Genomic DNA, 27,164 nt, shown 5'->3' on the forward strand with positions numbered 1-27,164 from the left:
AAAAAAAAAAAAAAAAAAGACTCAAAATAAAAATGCACATCAGAACATGTCTGTCAAATGTAAACACTAAGTGTAGCCGTTATAAAAATGTCATCTTCAGAGATGGCATGTTCTGGCTTCAAACTGGGACTTGCTGGAGCCCCACAAAAATCCCTGAGAGAGAAAAAGAGCCCCTGTGCATGTGTGTCAGAGCAGAACTCCACGTCTGCACCCTGGAGCTAAGGAGGAGCGTCTCCAAACTATCAATTATGTCAGTTGATCTTATTCAGGCTAGATGAGGACTGGATATTTTGCTTTTCTTGTACACTTATGAATTAAAAACACATTCCTAAGCAGTAAAAAACTACTTAAATGACTAGTATGGAACTTAAATTGGTCAAAACAATCATTATTATGTAAAACTAGCAAATAAGAAAAATGCACAATGCATGAAAAGACAATACACTGCATAGCCCCCCACAAAAGAAATTACATTTTGTGGCACTCACTACTAAAATAATTCTGCATTGCTTATTTCAAGATTGGTGCATTTCAGACATGACCACAATGGTATAAGGACACAGCTACTGAATAAGCTACTGTATCTTTTCCATTTTATTTTTTATACCAACTAACCATAGATTGAGCATATATTTATTGTGAAAACTGTTATCTGCAATACAAGTTTGATTTTCTAACTTTCATTGTAAAAACCCACTAGTCATTTTCCTTTTTCTTGCAAAATCTGTATTTCATTTAACAAATCAGTTTGAATGTGACAATAAACCTGAACAAATAATAAGGAATAAAAAAAAAATAAACACATTCTCCAGGAGTTTGTTTCAGAGGAGGTACACCAAGAATAAACTGTAAACAAACATTTTGGAATAGTCTCTTTGAAGAGCTTCCTTAAAAAAATCTTTGACACTGTTGTAGTCTTCCTGAAAACAAAGTACATCACACAGAAACATATGAATCAAAGCTAAACATTTCAGAGGAAATATAAAACGGCATAATAATTAGAGACAAATCTATAGTGGCAAGGCAATGGAGAGGTAAATTTGAAACCCAGACCACAGCATAAAGTTGTTTTTTTTTTTTTAATTTTCAGTCGGATTGCAAAAATACAAAAGTTTTTCTTTGCTCTAATATGCCCATAATAATCAAAATATGAACATAAGAACAATCTAGAGGCAAACCGACCAATCAGGAAAATAAAGCTCACTAGTCCTATCCACTTATGGAAAAGGTATACCTGGCAGTTACACTTCTATTTAAATAGTGTTTATCAGGATAAAAAGAAATGTAACGCAAGAAATTTTTTAAAATCAAATATCAAGAAAATGATCATGAATGGTGTTGCTTGCTTCTGCCCATTTGTTTAAAAGCCCTGCACTGACATTTCAGATCATTGTGCAGCTTCTTGTGCTGCCGATTGATGTTGATGAACTGGTCTAAAGCTATGTGGGTGACAACAAAAGGGACTGGTGCATTCACCTCTTACGATACACATTAGCAAGCCAAGTTTACGCCCGTTAGCATCCACAACTTTAATTTGCATGTGGTTAACTACACCATGACACAAGTCCTGAGCCAATTACATTGTTAAAGACAGGAGTGGCAAGTTTTATGCACTTGTTCTAAATCCATTAATCTCAAATTATGCTGTACTCCATGATAATGTGCCCTTGAGGAATTTTTTATTTTAAATGGAAAAATTATTAGAATCCAAAACAGAATTCTTTTGGCAAAAGACTAATGAATTCTGGCATCACTTATAGCACTAAAAAAAAAAATACATAAAATACAATTGGTAGTCAACTATACCATCCAGGAACAAAGAATATGCAGGCTGGGCAAACTGGGAAGTGTCAACTCTGGACAGCTCACTCAATTATACCCTATGCACCACAAAATGCATTTTCTAACTTTTTAAAATGAAGTCTGAAAATATGAAAGACCAACTTATTTCAAAGACTTCCACCATTTAACCATTTATGAAGTTAAAAAGCACTGCATACTTTTGTTTAAATACTCTAAAGCGGTTTAAAAAAAAAAAAAAAATTATGTATTAAAATCCCAATGGCAGTTTCTGAACTGAATAAGTATTTATTTTAAATATATCGGCTTTGCATAAAAACTGCAATTTATAAGCTTGATAGTATAAACAGGCTAATTCAGACCAGGTACGCTGCATTTATATAGTGCCTTTTCCATACTCAAGGTGCTTAAAGGGTTAAGAACACACATATGCCAAAATGCACTTCTGCAGGAATGAATTGATCATCACTGGGTTCTAATAAAACATACATTTAAAATGTATATTATTTTTTTCATCTTCTCCAGAAAACATTACTGGAATATTTAAAGCAAATTCAGACTTGAAATGTCTGTCTTTGTAATCAATACTGGGCTCCTGCACCTGTAAGGCAGTCACTCAAACCACCACGACTTACCCACTTAAAATTAAAGAAACAAAATTCATCCTGAATTAGATTAAAGGTATATTCATTTCAATAGCACATTCAGAAATGAGCAGTGGGACATTTGAAAAACGCATTTTTTTTTAAATCAAACCAAGCTTTATGTGTTTCAGAATGTTCAGGTTTAAGACCATGGTTGAAGTTATTTCATATTGGCTGCACTTTCCATAATGAAAGCTATTTGAAAGAGCAGTACATTACAATGTTGCTTGCTTGTTAAACTATGCAACAGTTCTATAATCTTAAATATGTGTAATAACAGATTTGTCACTTAAATTCTAACATTTTTGGGAAAAGCTAGGAGATAGACTTCATGAGACACTAAGAAGTCACGCATCAGCTGTGATGCATACTAAAAGGGAAAAGAACTACATAGGAGAAACAAAACAAAAAAAAAATCCACTGAATTTTATATAAAAGCAAGTACTGACACAAATCATATCGTAAAGCTGCAAGGTACCATAATCCAGAAACCTTACACTTGTTTGCTGAAAAACATTAATTCTAGGATTTGATCAATATTTGTATCAGTATTTAAGTAATGTGCTAGAAAGCACCACATTTACATTCAAGGCATGTATATCAAAGTGCTATACAAGATGTCAAAAGAAAAGATTGCCAGAAGAAAAACAAATAAAAAGGTATATGAATAAATGAAAATACCAGACACAGTAAATAAGACAAAAAAAAAATTTGAACTTAAATTATACAGATACACAAGCAACAGCTGAAGTTGTGTCCTTAATTATGAATTTGTTTTCAAGTTTCTCGTGATTATAAAGATTAATCCGATGCTATGGTCAGATGGGCAGGGAGGACAGAATAAAAAAAATTGCAGGAGTTCCAAAGCCAAAAGACCATCTAGCCCACAGAGGGCATTCTACCTAACAAATGTGCTTAATTTTGATGGTTTTAAACCTTGTCCTAGTTGATTCCATGCAGTTGGTTTTGTTGACAGATGTACCATCAAATTCATTACATCATCACAGGCAGCAGTAGAGTACTTTAATCAGATGGTGGTGGCACAAGTCAAAAACACAGGAAAAAAAAAAAAAAAAAAAAAGAAGGACTGCCAAATGGTTTTGACATATTAGAATCACTGCTACAACAAAAAAAGGCTGGATACTCAAAGGTATAGCAAACACAAGATGTGAGCAACCAGCTACACAATGCTACAAACGCTGATAACAATGTGAAAGTGAATTTCTCTTTTTATTGTTTCAGCCATCTTACTCAAGATGTCAATCATACATGGAAGGAATGATCCAGTGCTCTGACTAGGTGAGGACATTGAATAACAATCGTCATCATCATCCACCTACCCTTTTTCAAACCGGTTTACAGCTGCAGGAAGCAGGTGCAATTCCTGAAGCCACACTGCCTGCTAAGCAAAGTATCTCAAGCAGAAGCATGTAGAACATACAAACTACACACAGACATTGCCCTTGTTTAGGATTCAAATCCAAACCTGCTTGGATGTACTGAGGCAGAGGCCAAGTCCACTTTACTACAAGCTAAAGTCCTTTTTCTTTCAAGCAAGCCATCTCAAACCTGATTAATCTAGCTAAGGGTCACAGGGAGCTGAATACTATCCTTGCAGCACTTCGGCACAAGGCAGGAAAACAAACCTAAAAAGGCTGCCATTCACACACGCACACAATATGACCAATTCAGAGTCATCACTCAACTAGACCAGCATGTCTTTGAAGATGTTTGAAGAAACATCACTTTTGGAAGACAAGTATGGGCTAAATTGATAGGAGTAGTTTTAATTTTTTAATCCCTTTAAGTAGTAGCACAACTGTTGGTGTGGCGACGTGCACGTGTCAACTTAGGCCAGTCTGAATAGATTATTGTCAGGTGTCAGCTGTGCAGTAGATTAGTGCAGAGAGAACAGATAAAAGACAAACACACACACACACACACAAACTGAAAAGAAAGCAATCACTAGCTTGGGAGAGGTAAACCGAGGAGGGCGAATCGGGCAGTACTATACTACTGATGAGTTTATGGGAAGCGAGACTGAGAGCTGGGTGCACTCTTTGCAGCTGACAAAGCTGAAAGACAGACCTGGTGAGAGACTGAGAGGCCACTGGAGCAAGTAAAGGGGGGGGGGGGGGGGGGGGGGTTAGGTGGGAATCCTGAGGCAGCGGCATCCGAGAGGGGGCACAGCACCCTAGGAGTTGTGGTGATTGAATGAGGTGGCAGCTCCAGGTCCGCAGGTACCAATTAAGAAGGCGGATTGGAGGGATTCTGTGGATGCCCATGGGTCCCGATGAGGATGGAGGACGAGAAAGAAGGAACATTTACTTTTCCGATTAAGATTTTAAAATATTTATTGGATTTGGAATTCAAATATCCCTGAACATTTTACTGGTTTTTGATGGCATGATTTAATGGGTTTATTTAATGACTTTTATAATTCCATTGTTGGCACGTTTATGAATGCACTTTAAATTTTAATAAACTTTTACTGATTTTGAAAAGCAAGTCTCAAGCTTGTTTACTCCCTTGCCCTGGCGCTTCCTTGGTTGTGACTATCGATGCTCTGAGAAAGGGCAGTGCAAAGGCTGCATGAACATGGGGCATCACCTGCCACTCAGGATGCAGGACCTGTGAGCCTGCATTGCTTACTACTATGCCAATATACCACCCATCTTAAATACTCCCTCAGCAAAACATACTTGCCATGATGAATTTTTTTTTTCTCTAAGATGTAAAACTAAACATTTTTCAGCAATCACGTTTTAGGGTTTTACAAAGACCACAAATCAGACGTACAGTAAGGCAATATATTCAACAGAAAATCCTCACCCCAAAATTAAAGTACAATGCATATGGGTTTGGGCACATTGTGGGAGACTCATGAGCTTCCAGTTCCTTTGTCCCATCACAGGTACAGTAGCAGTACTGACCTTCATTAAAAGAACACCCTTCAAAGATTTCTCTGTCACACAGCAACTTTATTTGAAGTAGAACATTCATTCACCAGCCATCCAACATGAAGTGATCATTATGTCTACATTTCACAGTAGTGAAGCATCTGTGATAGTTTTGAGTTGTTTAGTCACTGCATTCTTTGTGCGAGTGAATGTTTCTTAGCTTTTACACTGCACGTGCACCCCGCCCACTTCTATTCTCAGTGACGCAAGTAAAACTAATCTTCTGTGATCCCATTATGACTGAACCACTAAGACGAAATTCAGCCCTGTATCTGCTCATGTCTTAAGTCTCCAATATGAAGTCTTTTTCCCCCAGTGTACTGTAAATTAGATCAGAGTTTTATCTCAAAGTCTGAGAAGGACAGTACTGAAGTTCTCACAGAGGGCAACACATTGACTGGTGTCATCTCAAGAAGTGCTACTGATGAACCAGTAAATCACACAAATGAATGTCGAAATCACAGAACAACCTGAATTAAGCGGTGGGGGGCTGGGTGTCAATGGGTCGACTGTATTACATTTAAATTTGAAAGCTTTAAATAGCCAGGATTGCTTCAACATGCAGTGTTTTGTATGGTATGATTAAAAGACAAAAAAAAAAAAAAAATGCAAGATTTAGTAGATTTAATAATAATAATAATTAAAAAAAGCCACAACCAGATAAAACAAATGAAGTACAGCTATCAATAACAATTTTTTTTGTTTTATCCATTCACTCAACTGCAAACACCTTAAGAATTATGTTGGACTACGTGGAACATTTCAATATTTTTGTTTGACTCAAATGCTACCGACGGATGTGCCCCAACCTCTCTGGATGTATGTAGACATAAGCAAAGCAGAACTATTTCTTGTAAGGACTCCTGCATAATTCACATAACTGTACCTTCTCCATGGGTTTAAGTTTCTTCAAACTTTAAAAAAATATACTAATGGTGACACTAATATTTTTGACATCTACGAGTTTTGAAGAACATTTCTGTAGTCAGACATCTTTATACCACTTATTGAAAACTTAAGTTTGACCATTCCTTTCCTCCTCTGATGCAGAAATTAGCATGCCATCATCACCCACCTACAGTATTATTGGAATTTACTTTAATCATCATCCTATTCAAAGGATCAAACAACTTTATCAAGTTCATGACGCAGCTTCAAGGTGTTCGACACGGACTAAATGCAAAGGGCAGATCTCTGCTCATCATGCTCAACTATTTTATACTGGATATCTGTATAATATCGGGTTATGTTCAAAACTCTCCATCTGACATAAAAAGCTATTAATTTAAATTTATATCTTAAGAGCACTTAAGATAAACGACTCTCTGATGAGGACGACCAACTCACAATTCCAAGGACACTGATGGACGCATTCAAATCTCAACTTAAAGAATACTCTCTCTCCTCACATTTCAATCTATTTTACTGTCCTTGTAACATCCTAAATACACCCGAGTACTACAAAATCCTGTTAAGCTTGTCTTCTGGCATGCTAACCAAGTCCAACTACTTCTGTTCACTTCTGGAAGGTTTGTGATGCTCTCAATTGGTCTCGGGATATGGACCCTTTACAGTACCCTTTACAGAGGTACAGTACCGCTAATGCTACAATTGTCTAATGCACATTGTGGTCCCATAATACAGTCCAAAAAAGTCAAAGGTAACTCCATCAGTTCAAGGCATCCTTGGAATATTGAAAGTATTTCCATGGACCAGTAATACCGAGTGATAATACAGACAGACAGACATCTTTGCCTCTAATGCTGACGTCCAATTCCCCAAGAGGGGGGTGCAGTGAGTGTGTACGCCTGATGAGCCCAGAATTAGGGCGAAACACGTGTCACGTACTCTTTGCATTATTTCATAGTAACACTTTGCAATATATATATATATATATATATATATATATATATATATATATATATATATATATATGAGCATTCCTAGTTTTCATACTCTCTGTACGTTTAGCATTGGTTTGCTCAGAGGTTGATGCGCTTGCTGCTTCCTGAGCAGCTCTTCTCTTCTCCACCCTAGCAGCCCGCTTCTCTTCTTTCGTTGGCAACTTTTCGCGTTAAAACTGATTAAGTCAGAGTTTGTGTTGCGATTACTTAGTACATTTTCTTTAATTTTTCACTTATGCTGGCACTTAAGTCTTCAATCTGCCTCAGGAATGATTTAAGATATGAAGAGGTAGAGGAAGTGATAGTGAAGGTGGTAGGGATGATAATGGCACCCTTACGCATGCGCCGCACAGCCGCCCTGCTGCCAAGAGTTGATTCTACAATAAAATAAAAAGGAATAACCTTAGAGGTCAATCATCACCCAAAAAGCGGATAGTAGACACCACATAGTATATGTGAACCAAATTTCAAGTCAATAGGTCAAACAGTTTGCGAGCTACAGGCGATTTAAAATCCTGGACAGACAAACGAACAGCCATGGTTCTGTATTATATACCATACCACCCCTCCATACACAATGTTAACAGTGGCTTTTTCTGTGGGTATTAGGTTTTAAATTGGCATAGTATGTATTCTTTTTAAAAATCTCTTGAGTAAGGAAGAGGAAAATTATCCTTTAATCTTGCAGTGACAAAGAAGAAACCGATAAGTAGACTCTTGTATGAATACCCCTGCCACCATATTTATTTATATTATATATAATATAATATATATATATATATATATATATATAAATATATACATACACACACACAAATATATACAGTATTTTTTTTCTTTTCACACAACTTACAGCCCTGCAATAAATTATATAGAACGTGACCACTAAATTAGTCAACAGTGCAGCCCACACTACTTTTGATTTCGCAGTGGAGTTCACATCAAAAAATGTCCGACACATTAGTGTATCAAGTCCTCTGATTAACAAGACAACCAGCCTGCAAACAGACCACAGGAAGCAAGTACCGCAGACAGATATCTTGCAGGTGCAAACATTTCATACAAAATGTCATTTCCTCCTCCACTTCACAACTTTAAAGGCTTACTATAGTTGCACACAAACAAAATGATATCACTGTGGCAAAAGCAAGAAAACACATGGGTGGTGTGTACATTGACCCCTAACCAGAACCTAGAGTTGCAACATCAATATCCAAAATGTTTGATAAGCATTATATAAAAAAAAACAAAAAAAAAAAAAAAACACAACACACAAACATGAGATAATAAAAGGGGTAATATGAAAGAGCACAGAAGTATAATAGCTCCATTTTGGTCCTCACGCACAGCCTGCTCACCTCTCAGAAGCATCCATTAAAACCAACCCAAAATTTTTTCTGCATGTTATGATTAGTGAGAGACAGTAAACCTCAGTTTTATGGGGGTAGCAAAGAAAAATGCTATTAAATCAATAAATTAGTACACGCACAAAAAATTTGCAATAGATAACTTAAATTGAGGCTTTACAATTTCTTTTTTGCTTAAGCAAGAACACTTCTGATAAAAAGAAGGGTACTGTCTAATGGGGGATTACTGAATACAAAAAAAGCCATTCCAAAACTTTGAACAAAAAGCCAAAAACTCCCAACAGCAAAACTACAACGAAACGGCTATGTTCGAGCCAGGGACACTACCCTGGCTACGTTTAAATTCAAATTTTTGTGTTTTTTGGCCCTTTGGTGTCAATTATGTTGATGTAATTTAGGTTTATTATTTGAATAATTATGCATTTATCAGTTTTGTTTTGGTTTGGTTTGTATGTGTGGATGGTTGCACTGCCATGCTCCTTGTGTTTTGGGGGTGGTTCACTATGAGGAAGGATCACTGGTCAATCTCCATTGAAGGATTGCTCTCAGGCCTGTAAAGGCTCATGGGAATTGCAATCCCTCTATGGTGCAATGCATGTGTTTGGTAGATGGGGAGTTTCATTTTTGCTATTGCTATTTCTTTGCATTGTACTGTCTTTTTGACCCTTTGCTTCTATTTTTGAAATCCTGATTTCTGTTTAATCTTTTGGGAGTTGTTTGCTTAAAATTTATATATATATATATATATATATATATATATATATATATATATATATATATATATATATATATATATATATATATATATATTGTGGCGTGTGGCCGGCTAAATATTCCAGCCCTCACCCCCAGGCCGCCAGATGGAGCTCTCCCAACAGCGTGGACGTTCCCCGAATTCCAGCAGGGCCTCATGGACTTTGTAGTTTATATGCACAGCCCTGCTGGATACCTTGGGGACCACCAGGAGTCGCTGTGGGGAGACTGCCGGACTCTTACTTGCCCTATAACCCGGAGGTGCGTCATGATCATGTGACAAGAGGAAACGACGTGCTTCCGGGTTGAAGAAAGGAGTTTTTATCTGACCCGGAAGTGTTCATGATCACATGGACAGAAGGGAGAAACACTTCCGGGTCAAGAGGTATAAAGGACTCATGGGTACGCCCAGACATTGAGCTGAACTGGGTGGAAGGAGGGCAACGCGTCTGGGAGTGGAGGATTGTGTATTGTTTATTGATTATTGTTATTATTACTGAGTATTGTGGAGAGGAGGGTGCTTTGTGCACATATTGGTCTAAATAAATATAATTATTGGACTTTTACCTGGTGTCTGGAGTCGAGTCTGAGGGTTCAAGGGGTCACGGAGACCTCTAATCTATCACAATATATATATATTATATATAAAATATATATATATATATATATATATAAAATATATATATATATATATATATATATATAAATATAAAAGTTGCCTTGCTTTGTACTAGCTATTGTAGGTATTGGGAGTAATCTCTCTCCTAGGACATGCTGAACATATTGTGTGACATTTAAGGGTACATTTTTGAACCTATGATGGTTAAGCACATTTTAGCACACAGCAGGACAAAGCCAGCCACTCTAGTAGAAGATGGGTTGCCTTTCAGTACACCTCATCTGAACTGGCAGGTAGGAGTCAGCCCTGCTTCCATGGCCATTTATGAAGACACTATTGTGGCTATTTCAAGTGAGTAGATTACAACATAAATAACCTTAGACTTTACCTTAATTTCTCCCACAAAAACATATGAAAACCCTCTGAGAGGGGGAACTAAAAAGAGAGACTATGGAACTGAAACTTTGGGTGGACTGACTGCAGCTCGATAAAGCCTTAAATCAAGATCCAGGCCGCTGTGCTCTTAGCAGCTCACCTACACAAATAGGAGGGCCCCACACCCTTGGGCTCAACATGAAAAGGAGAAGGCAAGAAGCAAAACAGAAATAATTACAAGATAACAAAAAAGATTTAAAAATAAATCCTAAGGTAATTAACATACTCTTATTATTTTACAAAGAAAAACAAATAGAAAACACTAAACCAAACTAAAGCCAGGGATGGGGCTCCAGCAAGAATCAAATTATGTAGCCTGGAACACTTTCAGAAGTCATGTGGCACTCACCTTGCAGCTCTCTTTAGTGGCCCCATAAGCCCAATGTCTAATTTAAAGGATCAGCTCCCATAGTTGTTCCTTTCAGACCACAGGCACATCAAAATAAAAGTATCAATTGCATAACATATGCTATTCAGTTGCCAAAAATGTCAGCAATGATAGAGAAACAAAAGATCATGTTGCATTAAAAAACACTTAGACCCTATCCCGAACCTAAAAGCAAAAAGTTCCAGATCATCTTCACCTCGCCCACATGACTCTGCACAGTAAGTGCAGGCACCTGCCTGCATCAACTCCTGAAATGAAAACAGTAAAAAATACACTTGCACAAAGGCAAAAAAAGAAGTGGCAACTTCAAAGAGAAGTGCATAAATGCATTCATTCAGATGTAGAGAATCCACTACTACTTCCACAGAGAAGCCCTCCGTTACCTGAAGAAAAGGGATTATTTACTCCACCAGAACGAACATAGAGTAGCTCTCTAGTTATTAGAGTGAGCTACAGTTTTAAAATATGAACCTTGCCGGTCCTATCCGCTCTTAATTTTCTTAAGGTCTTTTCTGAATCTGGCAATTCCATGCCTGCTGTGCAGCCTGTAATAAAATAATGAATGCACGTATGCTCTGAGCATCTTCTAGCCTTCTTCAAATCATATATATCAGATATTCAAGCTTCACCTGGAGAGGATTCTGGATTCTACCCCTTCTCTCTGTAGATGAAAAATGGATAGCTAGATGAGCTACTGGGACAAAGGTATCTAGAAAGCTAAACAAAGAAGGTTTCCATTCAATTGTCTTATGTTCTTACTAGCAATATTAATCAAATCACTTTTCCCATTCCTCATCCTACAAATGTGTTGTTTCCAAAGGCAGGCATCTTTGAATTCAGATATAAACAGAATGCTAGGTCACTGCGAAACGGTCATGATGAAAGCTTGAGCCACACTAGCATGTGAAGAACATTTAGTTCTTAGTTGTGTTCAGCTATGTTCCTAGATGTCTTTATTTAAAAATGGTTTCCAGGAATAGACGACATGTGTCAGTTGGGGCATACATCAGCTTCATCAATCAAAGCAAAGGACAACCAGTATTACAGTAGGAAACCAGGATAAAGCAACACATTTTATAAGAAGTACGAAATACAACGTCATTGGATGAAGAAAAAAGTTGCTGCTCTTAAATAGTTTAAGAAACTGTACAGATTAAATGGTATACCATTAGAAGCTAAGCTGAACTTAGCCCTCCTATAGCTCTGTAAGAAATGACACTGCAAGATTTAGTGTGAGCTGAATTGTAGAAATTTAAAATGTCTGCCATACAAGACCAGGTTTGACTACAGGTTTTTGCTAATTTAATGGGGTGAACTATGATCATTTCAAATGTGATGCTGCTTTGCACTGTTCATTCACATACTGAGTGAAGGCAAGTAATATCAATAACACTGCACAAAAATGTAATACTCATCACTTCAAGAAAATGTTAAAATGTTTTGACAAGAACTGTATACCTATCATTTCCTATTCATGTAACATTTCCAAAACATAGTCCAGGCAAGGTTTGAATATTCTGAGGTGCAGTTCTTGGCTTCACTATTTGTTCAATGTATTTACAGTTCTAATCAAATATTCCAGAGTTTATTTATACACATTTAAACAAAAACAACATTGTTACATGCATTCATTGAAACCTAATGAAAATCTAAAACTGACTTTTTCTAGCATGAAGTCCAGCCTCTCAGAATCAGAATTGGATGGCAGACCATACAGCAAGCTAAAAATGTTATTTTACAAGGCATATTTCTTTGGGATGCAAAAACCAAGAAAAAACTCACAGGGACATACGGACAAATGCAATCGTCACCAAGACACACAGCCAGATCAGTAGCTGAAACCTGGTTTCTGAAGTTATAAGATAACAGGACCAGTGACTCCAACAGACACAAGAGATAAGAAATGACAGTACAGCACAAGCACAGCCAAATGTAATTCTGTCTTCTCCAGTAAGTTCAAGTTACCACACTTTCTCCTGCCCAGTCCTCATCTCAACAGTGCGGTGTCTGGTTAGCTAGTAGCAGACAGGGATAGAGACAAATGGTTTCAATAGGAGGGCCTATACTGGAAACTCAGATGCTAGTGTTTAGTTTATGGACTATGAAAGAAAAGACACCGCAAATAAGCTTGTCACACCATTTTAATAATTCATGGCTCTTTACTACAGTAGTAAAAGATAATGAAGCCAGCGTATTTCAGTATTCAAGGAAGAAGCAGTTACGAGAAATATCTGACCTTCAAAGTAGCAAACTAGCATCAAATGTGTGAATGAAGGATTAGCTTAATTTACTGCAAATCTAGAACTGATTGCTCGTCACTAAAACCATTTCCTTTTAAATTCAGTAGCCGAGATTCAGCTTTTCAGCTGTAACCACTTAAGACAAGCTTGATTCTCATTTCTAGTTCAAAAACATGCATTTTAGTGGAAAATAGACAGCTGTGAAGTCCAAGGGATGGCCAGCCAAGCCTGTGTGCTATAATGTTCTTTATATCACCATTGCTTTGAAAGGCCAAGGATACCTGATGCCAAACACTAGAACATGCACAGGACAAGAAAGTTAAATGTAATACAAACATTTATGATGCAGTGTTTGTACACAGGTGCACAATCTAAAGACATTTAAAAACAACAACTAAAAATACCCAGTAACAATGCTCACACTAGCCATTCTTCAATACTTGTACAGGGTTCATAAAAATGTTAAGATACTTTATTACTCCAAGGGGAAATTAAACTTTTACAGAAGCCCAAAAAATATTATACATTATAAACACACAAGGACTTCTGGCTTGGATAACAGAGAGCTGCTGCCATCAATAGCAGGAATGTAGGTGGGAGTAAGAGGAGGTCAGACAAGCTCAGATTGTACCACAAAATTTATATTTAAAGTAATTAACATCTGAATAGAGCAGGTCCAGCTTGTGTTCACAAATAGAATCCAATGTCTATCAGCACATTCCATGTTTGAATTCACCAGAATTCAGAACTATGATTCATTATTAAGATATTGGTACAGAGTTGATCATTTCTTTTGCGGAGTTAGCCAGGATGATATAACTTCTCCCTGGGCAGTAAAACTGCATTTAAGATGTCTGGATCAAGCATTTAGCTTTAATTGTACTGTGCTCCCTTTAACATTGCATATTTACAAAAATCACCAGTCCTTCTCTTGCTTTTTCCACTCAGTCTGTTGAAGCCCTTCAAGTATTAAAATAGCATCTGAAATAAGCAGTTCTCCACAGTAAACAAAGTGTCATAGTACTTGAACTCACCATAACTTGGTATGAGGTGCAATACTTCATACAACTTATAGAAAAGCAAGCACACACTTTATTATATGGAGTCTGGTCTGAATCCTTTTCACCTCACTTTTATCCTTATTCTGGGACTTCACCCTTTCCAATGTATAATGTGTAATGTAACTCCCTGGTGGCAGGGACCATAGTGCTACAAGGTGAATTTGGGAAAAATGTAATGCATCTCACTTTAAGTTCCTCAGAGTGTCATACATTCTCACATGTTAGTCATAGGTAGCCATCAGACCCTTTACGCCCACCCTGCGACATCTGTCACGTTCACAGCTTCTCCAAAAGGCACTTGAGATAGGCAGACGCCGATGTCTGTAAACTACAGCACCTCTTCAGTTTCACTTTATTAAAAAAAAATTATAGATTATGTGGCAGATTGAGGAACACTTCTGAAGTTATAAATTGAAACATCTCTTTTTTGAGCTATGTAGTGTGACAACATTAAATATGGAGAAATGCTACTATTCTGCTAGCAAGCGGTCACCAAATAGATATGGCCTAGGACCAAATTTTACATCAAATTTTTGAGTAATTGGGGGAAAAAATCCACATGGACAAATAAATATGCAAAACTCTGACACATTGGCCAGGTCCAGGTTTAAACCCAGGCCACTGAAGTAGTTAGGTATATAGACTAGTCATTGTGGTATTAGGCTGTCCAGTTTGACAAATTCTTTCTGCTGCTCCAGTTAGGGGTCGCCTCAGCGGATCATCTTATTCCATAGCTTCCTGTTCTCTCCATCTTGTTCTGTCACACCCATCACCTGTATGTCCTCTCTCACCACATCCATACACCTTCTCTTAGGCCTTCCTCTTTTTCTCTTGCCTGGGCAGCTCTATCCTTAGCATCCTTTTCCCGATATACCCAGCATCTCTCCTCTGCACATGTCCAAACCAACGCAATCTCACCTCTCTGACTTTGTCTCCCAACTGTCCAACTTGAGCTGACCCTCTAATGTACTCATTTCTAATCCTATCCATCCTCGTCACACCCAGTGCAAATCTTAGCATCTTTAACTCTGCCACCTCCAGCTCTGTCTCCTACTTTCTGGTCAGTGCCACCGTCTCCAACCCATATAACATAGCTGTTCTCACTACCGTCCTGTAGACCTTCCCTTTAACTCTTGCCGAGAACAGCTTGACAAATTTAAAAAATAATAATTACACACACGCCCACACACGCCCACACACGCCCACACATGCCCACACATTCTACATCATGTTAAAATGAAGAAAATATACCAGCTATACAATCAGGAAATTATGCCAACTTTCAAAAATTTCAAATATGCTTAAAAATGATATATTTGCCCACCCATATTTATTTTCTAATTCCTTATTTTCTATTGGAGACAGACAGCCTAGTCAAACAGCATCAGGAGCAAGACAGGAACCAACCCAGAATAAAGCACCCACATATCCCAGAGCTAATTGTATTTTTGGTCAATGGTTTGGGCACAAGTCTTTGGGGGTGTTGAGAGAAAACGTTCCACAATAAAAGAAAATATTCAAATTCACACATTAAAAGGGATGGAGCAGAGAACTAAACAACTCCAAATAAGGTGAGGTGACATCTCAACTAAAAAATATGTACAAAAACTCCATCTCATGCTTGAAATTCTACTTGCAAAGGCAAATAGTGTTGTCTATCTACTAACTACAAAATATACATACATAAAATGAATGAATAAATAAAAAATAAATAATCCCACGCACCTCATCTCCATGCATGTTACCCACATATTTAAATTCGGGAATGCCGATCTTGTGTGTTAGGGGATAGCGTCCCAAAACAAGAACCCACAGGTCTATGCCTAGAAAACAGAAGAATTAAAATAGAAATAAAAATCAATAGTTAAGTCATCCAAACTCACCAGAATTGTCTTTACACAAACCATTTTCAGCAAGGTGACCCACTCTTTATCCTCCAATCTTTTTGGGCAATGGTAGGCTCTGAAAATTCAGACTGGCGATCAATAGTTTGCACTAAAATCTATATATTTATATTAAATGTGCATTCTAAGGTTTTTATCATGCTTACAAAGATATCCTAAAACATATCCAGATAATTTAAACAAAGTACTCAAAATGTTCTAGTATAGACAGACCTAATGCTTTGCCATAAAACCATCCAGTCAGAGCCAGAGTCACACCTCGGATGTCTGCAGGCACAGACGTTGTGGAAACCAACACATAAGCTTCAAAGACAAAATTATAGAGCGGGCCAAAAGAGAGGAGCGAGATACTGGTTGGGTAGGGTTCACTCCTGCTTGTGCCAGGGAAATGCTCCATCTTTACCTAATCCTTAAGCAAGTATGAAAAAGAACTAATGGGTGAAATGGGTTTCAATCTGTATTTTAACTTGATTATTCAGTAAAGGGTCAAGGTGAGTCAAGCCCATCAGTAATGGGAAAAAGGCAGTAAACAAACCACAATCAGTGCCAATACATCTCAGGACATGCTCACAGGCACATACATCATGCCTTACACAAAGCCAATTTTGAGAGTCACCAGAACAGCCCAACATAGACCTTCAGGTTGTAAATGAAAATTGGAGTTCCCAGAGAGAAGTTTATTAACAAAAAAAAAAAAAAAAACCAACAACAACACTATATGACACTCTCAAGGCATCAATGAAGCCAAACAAAAGCCAGGGAGGCCAAAAGTATCATTGTTTAGTCTAGTGATTATTTTTTTAAATTTGTCAGCAAATCTAATAAGATGTAGCACCTACAGAGGCTATGGATGCTCTGATTGATCACCCATTCTAAATTGGGAGATTTCCACTAAAAATAAGACTTACCAGTGATCAAAAGCAGAGCACAAAAAAATGAACTTTTCAGTCCCTGCTTTCCAAAGCTTTACAGTAATTTTGTTTCAGTGCTCCTTTGCGCAAGGTATCATGGCAGTTGACCCAGCGTGCGTCTCTTTTGCAGCAAACCTGCACTGTAAACAAAGGAACAGTGAGTGGAAGCTTGTTTTTAATCAGTGAATGAGAGGCGATATTGGACCTTTTGTTAAGGAAATATGCTGCACCAAGCGACACATATATAAATAATCGACTTAAGATTACGTTGATGCTCTGCAACAAAACTAAAATCACATCCACAGTAATCCCAGTGCACTGGGAACTGTTTGGCCTGGTACAAGACTGTCCAATAATCTGAGGGGGCAAGGACCATGCTGTTTCAGAGCTGCAAAAATTATTAAAGACCACAGCCATCCTTCACAATCACGTTTCTCCTACAGTGCAGCCGACTGTGATGCTTGAATGATAGTGGATACCTCAACTGTCCACGAGACTCTCTGCATCAAAGTATAAGACAAAGCCTTAAAAATAAATAAATACACACACACACACACACATCATAAAAAACAACTTAGGAACATTTTTGTTACATAGAATGCCCAGTGTGGACCTGGCAGTATTTTGGCCTGCCTTATCATTGAACTCATATTTAGATACTTAAATACAAAACATAAGCACATCTTTCTGTTAATTATATATTATGCATAACTCTGTATTGATACATTATTCTTAAATTTGTTTCTTTTCTTGAAACTATTTCTTTGACATTTTCTAAAGCACTTCGAGTTACATCCCAAGTATGTAAATGAGCTATAGAAATAAATGTTGCAGCACTAGGATTCAGGGTCTGTGCTTTAATTTTTTGCCTGCTCTTGGAATTATACGGTTATCACTAACCTGAGTGAGACACAAAACTTTATTGTATTAAATATTAGAGCGAAATATATCTGTAGGGACTTTGGCTTAAGCAGGGGATTGGCAGTTACTGGTGAACCTTGAACAACTGAAACTCCCCAGTCAAATTTCTAGTGCTACCTTGCATTCAGACATTGTCATCAACAGTCAAGTGGGGATGCTGAAGTTGGCAGTCCCATGGGAAGAACATCTAGAAGAGGCTTTTAAAAGACAGCTCACCAGATATACTGGGCTGGTCAGGCAAAGCCAGTAAGTGGGATGGAGAGCCAGGTACCTCCCTGTGGAGGTTGGCTTTAGGGGCTTCGCAGCCCACTCTCTAATCAAGACCCTTGGTTACCTGGGCATAGGAGAAGATGAGAGAAGGTGAGTCATCCACAAGACCACCAAAGTTACGGAAAAGCCCCTCTATAGCTATAACTCAAATTGAGAAGACAGTTGGGTAAGTAGCCATGAGCCAAATGAACACAAGCTGGAGTTGGCTCAGCCCCAGCTGAGGCTCCTGAACAAGGCTGTATAATGTTGAAAGACCCAAAACACCCAACAATACCAGGAACATGTGAAGTGTCCAGTAGTTTCAGCAGATGTATTTGCACACTGTACATCTACTATATAATTAAAAAGTAAGGTCTGTGTGTCCAGTTCCTCAGAAGAATCAAATTGGTCAGTGTAGCTTTGGTGTGATTGGCCAGTTTGGCATTGGTGACATAATGGAAAGAGGAAGTACAAATGTGAGACATACAAGTAGTAGTAAAAGCAGAAAATGCACATTGACAGAGTTGCCTTCAAAGACAGGAAGCATAAAACTACTGTACAGGAGGCAAGAAAAGGCTCCTTGAAAATATTGACCAAGTCTGAGAAGTAGTCTTTACTGGAATGCACTTGAGACTGGCCATGAAGAGACATTACTAAAAGCATAGGAGGCATGCCAAGGGAGTCTCTTTCAAAAACAGCAAGCATAAAATGCGCAGGTGGTGAGAAAAGCAAGGCAAGCACTTCCAATTAAGACCCATATACTTGTTTGGTGTCAAATCCTCCCTCTTTGGGAAAGCATAGGTAAAGCACAAGGAAACAGAAGGATTAGGGAGTATGAATCTCTTGCACAGCATGAACTAGGTCAGTACGGTTACATATATTCGCTCTCTTAGTATATAGTAAGGCAACTTCTTGACCTCCTGTGGGAACAAGGTGTTTTTGCTCTTCTCCCTCATCTCAGTGCTCTTTTTGCTGCACCGGCATACTAACAAAACAGACAGAACAAAATCTGACGACATCATCAAGCATGCTTAACCCATTTCAGGATCAAAGGGGGTTGCATTGTCATCTCCAGTTTATAATGCTTTCCTATTGTAAGAGCATTCTCCTGTCCTATACCTCCTTACACTTCCTACAGTCCTATTTCTGCCCAAACACTACACTACAAAATACCTATACTGTACACAAATTATATGTACACACACACACACAAAGCAAAAAGCTTTTTAAGTAATTAGGACTGAACAACGGTGCAGACGCTAGGTCTGTGTTTACAATTTTAGATCAGGAGATAGCACATACAGGGTTTCAATCCATTCTGCAGGCCATTCACTAATACATGTGCCAAATCCAAATAATCACAGGGGGCTCTTAAACAAAAGATACATTTATCCAGTAAGCACAAAAAAAAAAACAGTTAAGTACATGTTGAATATTGAGCAGTTTTGAATTGCTCACTCTCCTATGTAACTCTTAAGAATGCAAATGACTTACACAGTACCAAAACACTTTTAGAAAAGTAATCCATGTTTTTTGCTGCACCTAGGACAAGGTAGTGGGAATTCACTGTTTACCCATCATCCCATACCACACACAGAATAGCAGAAGATCCAAATTTGAATAAAATAGCTCAGAATAAATTGGTACATTTTAAATAGCCATGACACATTTAGCCTGCCATGTTCTGTACAGATAATACAGATACACATGTAAAACAGTGCACCAAGTGGAAACAACATTTCACAAATCAGTTACTCTTAACAGCATTAAAACAGCACAGTATAAAAGGCCAAGTCCTGAATGTTGTATGTAAAAAGACCTGAACTTAATTTATGAGTGGGGGACTCAAATATGTGGAATCAGTGAATAGCATAATAGAGTTTACTGAATATGCCTCTAATTATTTCATGCCCAGAACTAGTTAATCAGCCCATCAAGTGGCATTGTGCAGAGTAGAGTGCGTATTTTTGGCATTTATTCTACAATCGCACAGATGACTTGTGATTTTTTTTCCTCCAAGCCACCAGGGCAGATTTTCAAGAGGCAATGCTGATCGCATTTTCTATATTGATGGACTGGTTTATAAAAAGAGTTTGTTCCCCATGAACAGAATGTTAATAAAAAATATAAATAAAAACACACACATCCAAAGCAGTGGCAAATGCAAAACTGCATTTTGCACCATGACAGTGCACCAGCGCGCACAACATTGTAAAAGAGTTTTTTATTAAAAAACTTTTGCACCAGTATTTTACCGAATCTTGTGTACTGTGACTTCTTCGATTAAAATGACCAAATCAATAATTAACCAGTTTATAACCGGTGTGTGACAGGGATGTATCATCTCTCTCCCATGCTCTTTCTGCTTGACACTGACTGGATCATAAACCTAGAAGCATCCAGTGAACTCCATTATCTCAGCTTGAAGATCTTGACTTTGCCAACGACCTAGCTGCCCTCACCTCAAAATTAAACCATATGCAGGAGAAGACGGACAGACTGAACACCTTTGCTAAGCAAAAAGGCCTCAACATCACTGCTTCTAAAACACAAGTGATGTGCATAAATGCCAATCCTAGTGCATATACCTACTGTATCATAGTATATGAGGACATCAGAGCAAGACTTGCACATGCATTGTATGCTTTCCCAACACTTCAGCCCATCTGGAAAACCAAATAGTATAGCCAGAGAACAAAAGGTCTGGACTTGATAAATTGTTGTTGGATGTTACTGTTATAATTTAGTATAGCCCAAAACCACACAAGGACAGCTGCAATGGGCTTTAAAAGACTGGTTTTTTTTGACAGCAGCCTGTTCTTTTGTATGGCTGTGAATGCTACTGTGTCTCAGGAAGATCTGTCATATCTTCTGGCCCAATAACATCTCTAATGAAGACCTTTACAAGAAAACTAAAGGCCAGAGTATGGTGTTGAAGATCAAGCACCAACACTTAAGATGGCTTGGCAGCATCCTCAGAATAGGCCAGAACTATATACTTAAGGTTGCTCTGAGATGGACACCACCTGGGAAGCGCCTGCCTAAAACATCCTGGCTGCAAACGGTGATAAATGAGTTGAAGGAAATGGACTGAACATTGAGTGAAGCAGGACATGTAGCTCAAGACAGGACCAGATGAATGTAAACTGTCAACGCCTTATGTGCCTTTTGGCACGAAGAGAATTAATCCAATTATAAATTACTGCAGAGGGGGCTACTATTGTTTTCCTTTCAATGAACATTTAGTTTCTCGCTAGTTGGAAGAGGGTATCACGAGTTCAATTTGCAGGCGTTTTTCTAATACGGTTTACATGATCCCTTAAATTATTCTTCCTGTATGCATTGCAAAATGTGTACTGTGTACATTTCCAGTGATTTTCAAAATCTTCAGTTTCTTGAAACAGGATGGATCAGTATTATTTTATTTGCAATATAGCATTTCTCAGAACCATTTTTCTACCCACCCAACTGAATAGTGGCAGACAAGAATGGGCTAGGACATTTTACAGGCATAGGCCAATCATACCTATAATGGAGTAAAGTGCTTACATGACCAAACAGGTAACCAGAACATCATAAAATACACTCCTCATCTCTCATACACAGACACTACATGCGTGGTATGTCAACTAGCATTTAATTTTTTCTGGTGTGAAGGAATGCAAGGATTTTGAGTGCCACCTAAGATTATTTACTGCTTTGTGCTCAATGCTGCCCTACATTTTGCTCACATCTGACCCAGGCACATCAAAGTGCATTTAACAGAATATTAAAAAGAACTATTAATGCTATCAAAGCTATCCATGCATAAGCCTATAATAAGTGGTAACAGTAACTAACACACATGAATACAATGTCTACTGAACATTGAGGGAACACAGGTTTATTTTAAAATTACCACATCCTGCATTATATTGATATTGTGATGTATCTCGGTATTGTATGGGATGGAGTCTTGGGGAAAAGCACGTTGTGAGGGCTCAGAACACCTCTCTGAAGAGAGCAGAGTGACACGATAAGGATGAGGGGGCAGAAAAATGGAAGGTTACCTTTTTTGTTTTGGAGATGTCCCTGTAACCCAGACAAGGAGTGGTAGGGCACTGTTTAACTTGGCACACACACACACAAAAAAAAGCCAGTTGGAATTTTGAAGATCCCCCCAGAGAGGTCGCCCCTGTGTGTCTTATGTCAACAGGTTGTCACAGTATTACATTACTATCACCACTTCTAGACACACAACTACAAGCTGTATTATTGGTTGAGTGTTGCATTCATGGTTAGTACTACTGTACGAATTTTTGAAGGCTGGCAAAAATGTTTTTCTATGCGTTGGTCGGGACCACAGGCTGGGCCACTCAGAGGTTGCTTCTGGGCCGCCTTTTAAACAGGCTGGCAATATGTAGTCAATAGAATATCATAAGGTCTCATTTCACAATGCAACTACAAGAATTACAGTACACCATATTATTGGGCAACTTTCTTTGCACCTAAAATGTCAGGATAGGCTATAGCTGCTGCAGCCCTGAGCTGGTTGAAGCAGATTTGACAAAGGAAGGAAGATTAGACATGGTATAAACAGATACTGGAAATTTTTTTTTTTTTTTTTTTTTTTTTAAATATAAAAGTGGCAAAAAGATGGAATTAACAAAATATAATTTGAAATGCTGACCTCCTCTTAACAACATTACTACCACAATACAGTCATCTATTCATTACATTTTCATGAATGGCTTACCCTTAGTAAGGGCCGCAGTAATAAAATGCAGCTATTTTTATTATGTAATCTGAATTTTGGCTTTTGAATACATCTCATTCACATTAATAAGTTTATTTCAGCCGGATGTTTAACAATCATAAACAGATTACTTACACAACTTGAATAATATGGCAATGCACCTGGCTGAGAGGAGTGGAGTAATACTCCTAGGCATCATACAAAAGGGTATTTCACAAGAATGGCCTGTTTACCAGCAGCAACTCAATAGCAATCTGGAAGTGTGAAGCCTACTGTGTAAAGGCTACAAGCAACCACTGCACATGCAGCTGTGTTTCATGACAGCTTATAAAATATGCTTTAAAAAGAAAGGGCTTTTTATTTAAACAGCAGCCTTCATTGTTGAATCATGGAATACAGTGTGGTGATGAGCTGACCTTCAAACTATGAGCTTACAGGTTCAGAGCCTTTCCCTTGTGGAGTGTGCAAGTCTAAGCAAAACCTCTTGATTATAATAACTATATTCAATGACATAACAGCAGCTCAGCCTACACTTTGATATCACCGGAACAGAGATCCTGACTGGACAAAACTGGTCAGCCTTTCTGGACAAGTTCAAAATCAGTTTATTTTAGGTAGGGCATTTCCTGCTTAGGTCATTCAAAGTTCTTTGCACGTGCAGCAAAATGGAATTTCTAAAAACATGCATGATATTCTTAAACCACCATAAACCTGTTCAGGGTCACAAGAGTTCATCCCAGGCAAGGTTATAGTTAACGAAAACTAAAATCAAAATTGAAACTATTATTAAAAAAAACATTTTCGTAAACTGAAATAAAATGTGCCTTGGCTCTGGACACATCACTTCCGGTCCCGAGGACATCACTTCCTCTGGACTTCCTATAAAGCCTCACTCCCTTCCTCTGGAATTCAGTTCTGGACTCTGACTTGTAATCATGACTTGCTCTTAACAGCCATATATTATACAGTGCATCCGGAAAGTATTCACAGCGCATCACTTTTTCCACATTTTGTTGTTACAGTCTTATTCCAAAATGGATTAAATTCATTTTTTTCCTCAGAATTCTACACACAACACCCCATAATGACAACGTGAAAAAAGTTTGAGATTTTTGCAAATTTATTAAAAATACAAAAAACTGAGAAATCACATGTACATAAGTATTCACAGCCTTTGCTCAATACTTTGTCGATGCACCTTTGGCAGCAATTATAGCCTCGAGTCTTTTTGAATATGAATATGATGCCACAAGCTTGGCACACCTATCCTTGGCCAGTTTCGCCCATTCCTCTTTGCAGCACCTCTCAAGCTACATCAGGTTGGATGGGAAGCATCGGTGCACAGCCATTTTAAGATCTCTCCAGAGATGTTCAATCGTATTCAAGTCTGGGCTCTGGCTGGGCCACTCAAGGACATTCACAGAGTTGTCCTGAAGCCACTGCTTTGATATCTTGGCTGTGTGCTTAGGGTCAGTGTCCTGCTGAAAGATGAACCGTCGCCCCAGTCTGAGGTCAAGAGTGCTCTGGAGCAGGATTTCATCCAGGAGGTCTCTGTACATTGCTGCAGTCATCTTTCCGTTTATCCTGACTAGTCTCCCAGTCCCTGACACTTAAAAACATCCCCACATCATGATGCTGCCATCAACATGCTTCACTGTAGGGATAGTATTGGCCTGGTGATGAGCGGTGCCTGGTTTCCTCCAAACGTGACGCCTGGCATTCACACCAAAGAGTTGAATCTTTGCCTCATCAGACCAGAGAATTTTCTTTCTCATGGTCTGAGAGTCCTTCAGGTGCCTTTTGGCAAACTCCTGGTGGGCTACCATGTGCCTTTTACTAAGGAGTGGCTTCCGTCTGGCCACTCTACCATACAGACCTGATTGGTGGATTGCTGCAGAGATGGTTGTCCTTCTGGAAGGTTCTCCTCTCTCCACAGAGGACCTCTGGAGCTCTGACAGAGTGACCATCGGGTTCTTGGTCACCTCGCTAACTAAGGCCCTTCTCCCCCGATCGCTCAGTTTAGATGGCCAGCCAGCTCTAGGAAAAGTCCTGGTGGTTTCGAACTTCTTCCACTTACGGATGATGGAGGCCACTGTGCTCATTGGGACCTTCAAAGCAGCAGAAATTTTTCTGTAACCTTCCCCAGATTTGTGCCTCGAGACAATCCTGTCTCGGAGGTCTACAGACAATTCCTTTGACTTCATGCTTGGTTTGTGCTCTGACATGAACTGTCAACTGTGGGACCTTATATAGACAGGTGTGTGCCTTTCCAAATCATGTCCAATCAACTGAATTTACCACAGGTGGACTCCAATTAAGCTGCAAAAACATCTCCAGGATAATCAGGGGGAAACAGGATGCACCTGAGCTCAATTTTGAGCTTCATGGCAAAGGCTGTGAATAGTTATGTACATGTGCTTTCTCAATTTTTAATAAAATTTGCAAAAATCTCAAGTAAACTTTTTTCACATTGTCATTATGGGGTGTTGTGTGTAGAATTCTGAGGAAAAAATGAATTTAATCCATTTTGGAATAAGGCTGTAACACAACAAAATGTGGAAAAACTGATGCGCTGTGAATATTTTCCCATCCATCCATAGTCATGAAAAAGTTTGGGAACCCCTCTCAGCCTGCATAATAATTTACTCTACTTTCAACAAAAAAGATAACAGTGGTATGTCTTTCATTTCCTAGGAACATCTGAGTACTGGGGTGTTTTCTGAACAAAGATTTTTTTAGTGAAGCAGTATTTAGTTGTATGAAATTAAATCAAATGTGAAAAACTGGCTGTGCAAAAATTTGGGTCCCCTTGTAATTTTGCGGATTTGAATGCGTGTAACTGCTCAATACTGATTATTTGCAACACCAAATTGGTTGGATTAGCTCGTTAAGCCTTGAACTTCATAGACCGATGTGTCCAATCATCCATCCATCCATCCATTTTCCAACCCGCTGAATCCGAACACAGGGTCACGGGGTCCGCTGGAGCCAATCCCAGCCAACACAGGGCACAAGGCAGGAACCAATCCCGGGCAGGGTGCCAACCCACCGCAGGTGTCCAATCATGCGAAAAGGTATTTAAAAGGTGGTCAATTGCAAGTTTTGCTTCCCTTTGACTCTCCTCTGAAGAGTGACAGCATGGGATCCTCAAAACAACTCTCAAAAGATCTGAAAACAGATTGTTCAGTATCATGGTTTAGGGGAAGGCTACAAAAATCTCTCTCAGAGGTTTAAACTGTCAGTTTCAACTGTAAGGAATGTAATCAGGAAATAGAAGGCCACAGGCACAGCGGGTGTTAAACCCAGGTCTGGCAGGCCAAGAAAAATACAGGAGTGGCAAATGAGCAGGATTGTGAGAATGGTTACAGACAACCCACAGATCACCTCCAAAGACCTGCAAGAACATCTTGCTGCAAATGGTACAACTGTACATCGTTCTACAATTCAGCGCAATTTGCACAAAGAACATCTGTATGGCAGGGTGATAAGAAAGAAGCCCTTTCTGCACTCACGCCACAAACAGAGTTGCTTGTTGTATGCAAATGCTCATTTAGACAAGCCAGATTCATTTTGGAACAAAGTGCTTTGGACTGATGAGACACAAATTGAGTTATTTGGTCATAACAAAAACTGCTTTGCATGGGGGAAGAAGAACACCACATTCCAAGAAAAACACCTGCTACCTACTGTCAAATTTGGTGGAGGTTCCATCATGCTGTGGGGCTGTGTGGCTAGTTCAGGGACTGGGACCCTTGTTAAAGTCGAGGGTCAGATGAATTCAACCCAATATCAACAAATTCTTCAGGATAATGTTCAAGCATCAGTCACAAAGTTGAAGTTACGCAGGGGTTGGATATTCCAACAAGACAATGACCTAAAACACAGTTCGAAATCTACAAAGGCATTCATGCAGAGGGAGAAGTACAATGTTCTGGAATTGCTGTCACAGTCCCCGGACTTGAATATCATCGAAAATCTATCGTATGATTTGAAGCAGGCTGTCCATGCTCGGCAGCCATCAAATTTAACTGAACTGGAGAGATTTCGTATGGAAGAATGGTCAAAAATACCTCCATCTAGAATCCAGACACTCATTAAAGGCTATAGGAGGCATCTAGAGGCTTCTATTTGTAAAAGTATCCTCAACTAAGTATTGATGTAATATCTCTGTTGGGGTGCCCAAATTTATGCACTTGTCTAATTTTGTTATGATGCATATTGCATATTTTCTGTTAATCCAATAAACTTAATGTCTGCTGAAATACTACTGTTT

The 27,164-nt window shown here is 38.6% G+C and overlaps 1 protein-coding gene across 2 annotated transcripts in view; it reads right to left on the bottom strand.

Annotated features, from left to right (window-relative positions):
• The window catches only part of cpm (carboxypeptidase M), a 379,572-nt gene that overhangs the window by 68,418 nt on the left and 283,990 nt on the right, over positions 1-27,164 (bottom strand). The window contains exon 3 of one of the 2 annotated variants that reach the window (XM_028807363.2): positions 15,897-15,994. The exons of the other annotated variant lie outside the window; for it this stretch is intronic. Coding sequence (XP_028663196.1) covers positions 15,897-15,994 — 98 coding nt within the window. The remainder of the gene's footprint in view (positions 1-15,896; positions 15,995-27,164) is intronic. 2 annotated transcript variants of the gene reach the window in all.

Source organism: Erpetoichthys calabaricus, chromosome 1 (genome assembly GCF_900747795.2).
Source record: "Erpetoichthys calabaricus chromosome 1, fErpCal1.3, whole genome shotgun sequence".
NCBI lineage: Eukaryota > Metazoa > Chordata > Cladistia > Polypteriformes > Polypteridae > Erpetoichthys > Erpetoichthys calabaricus.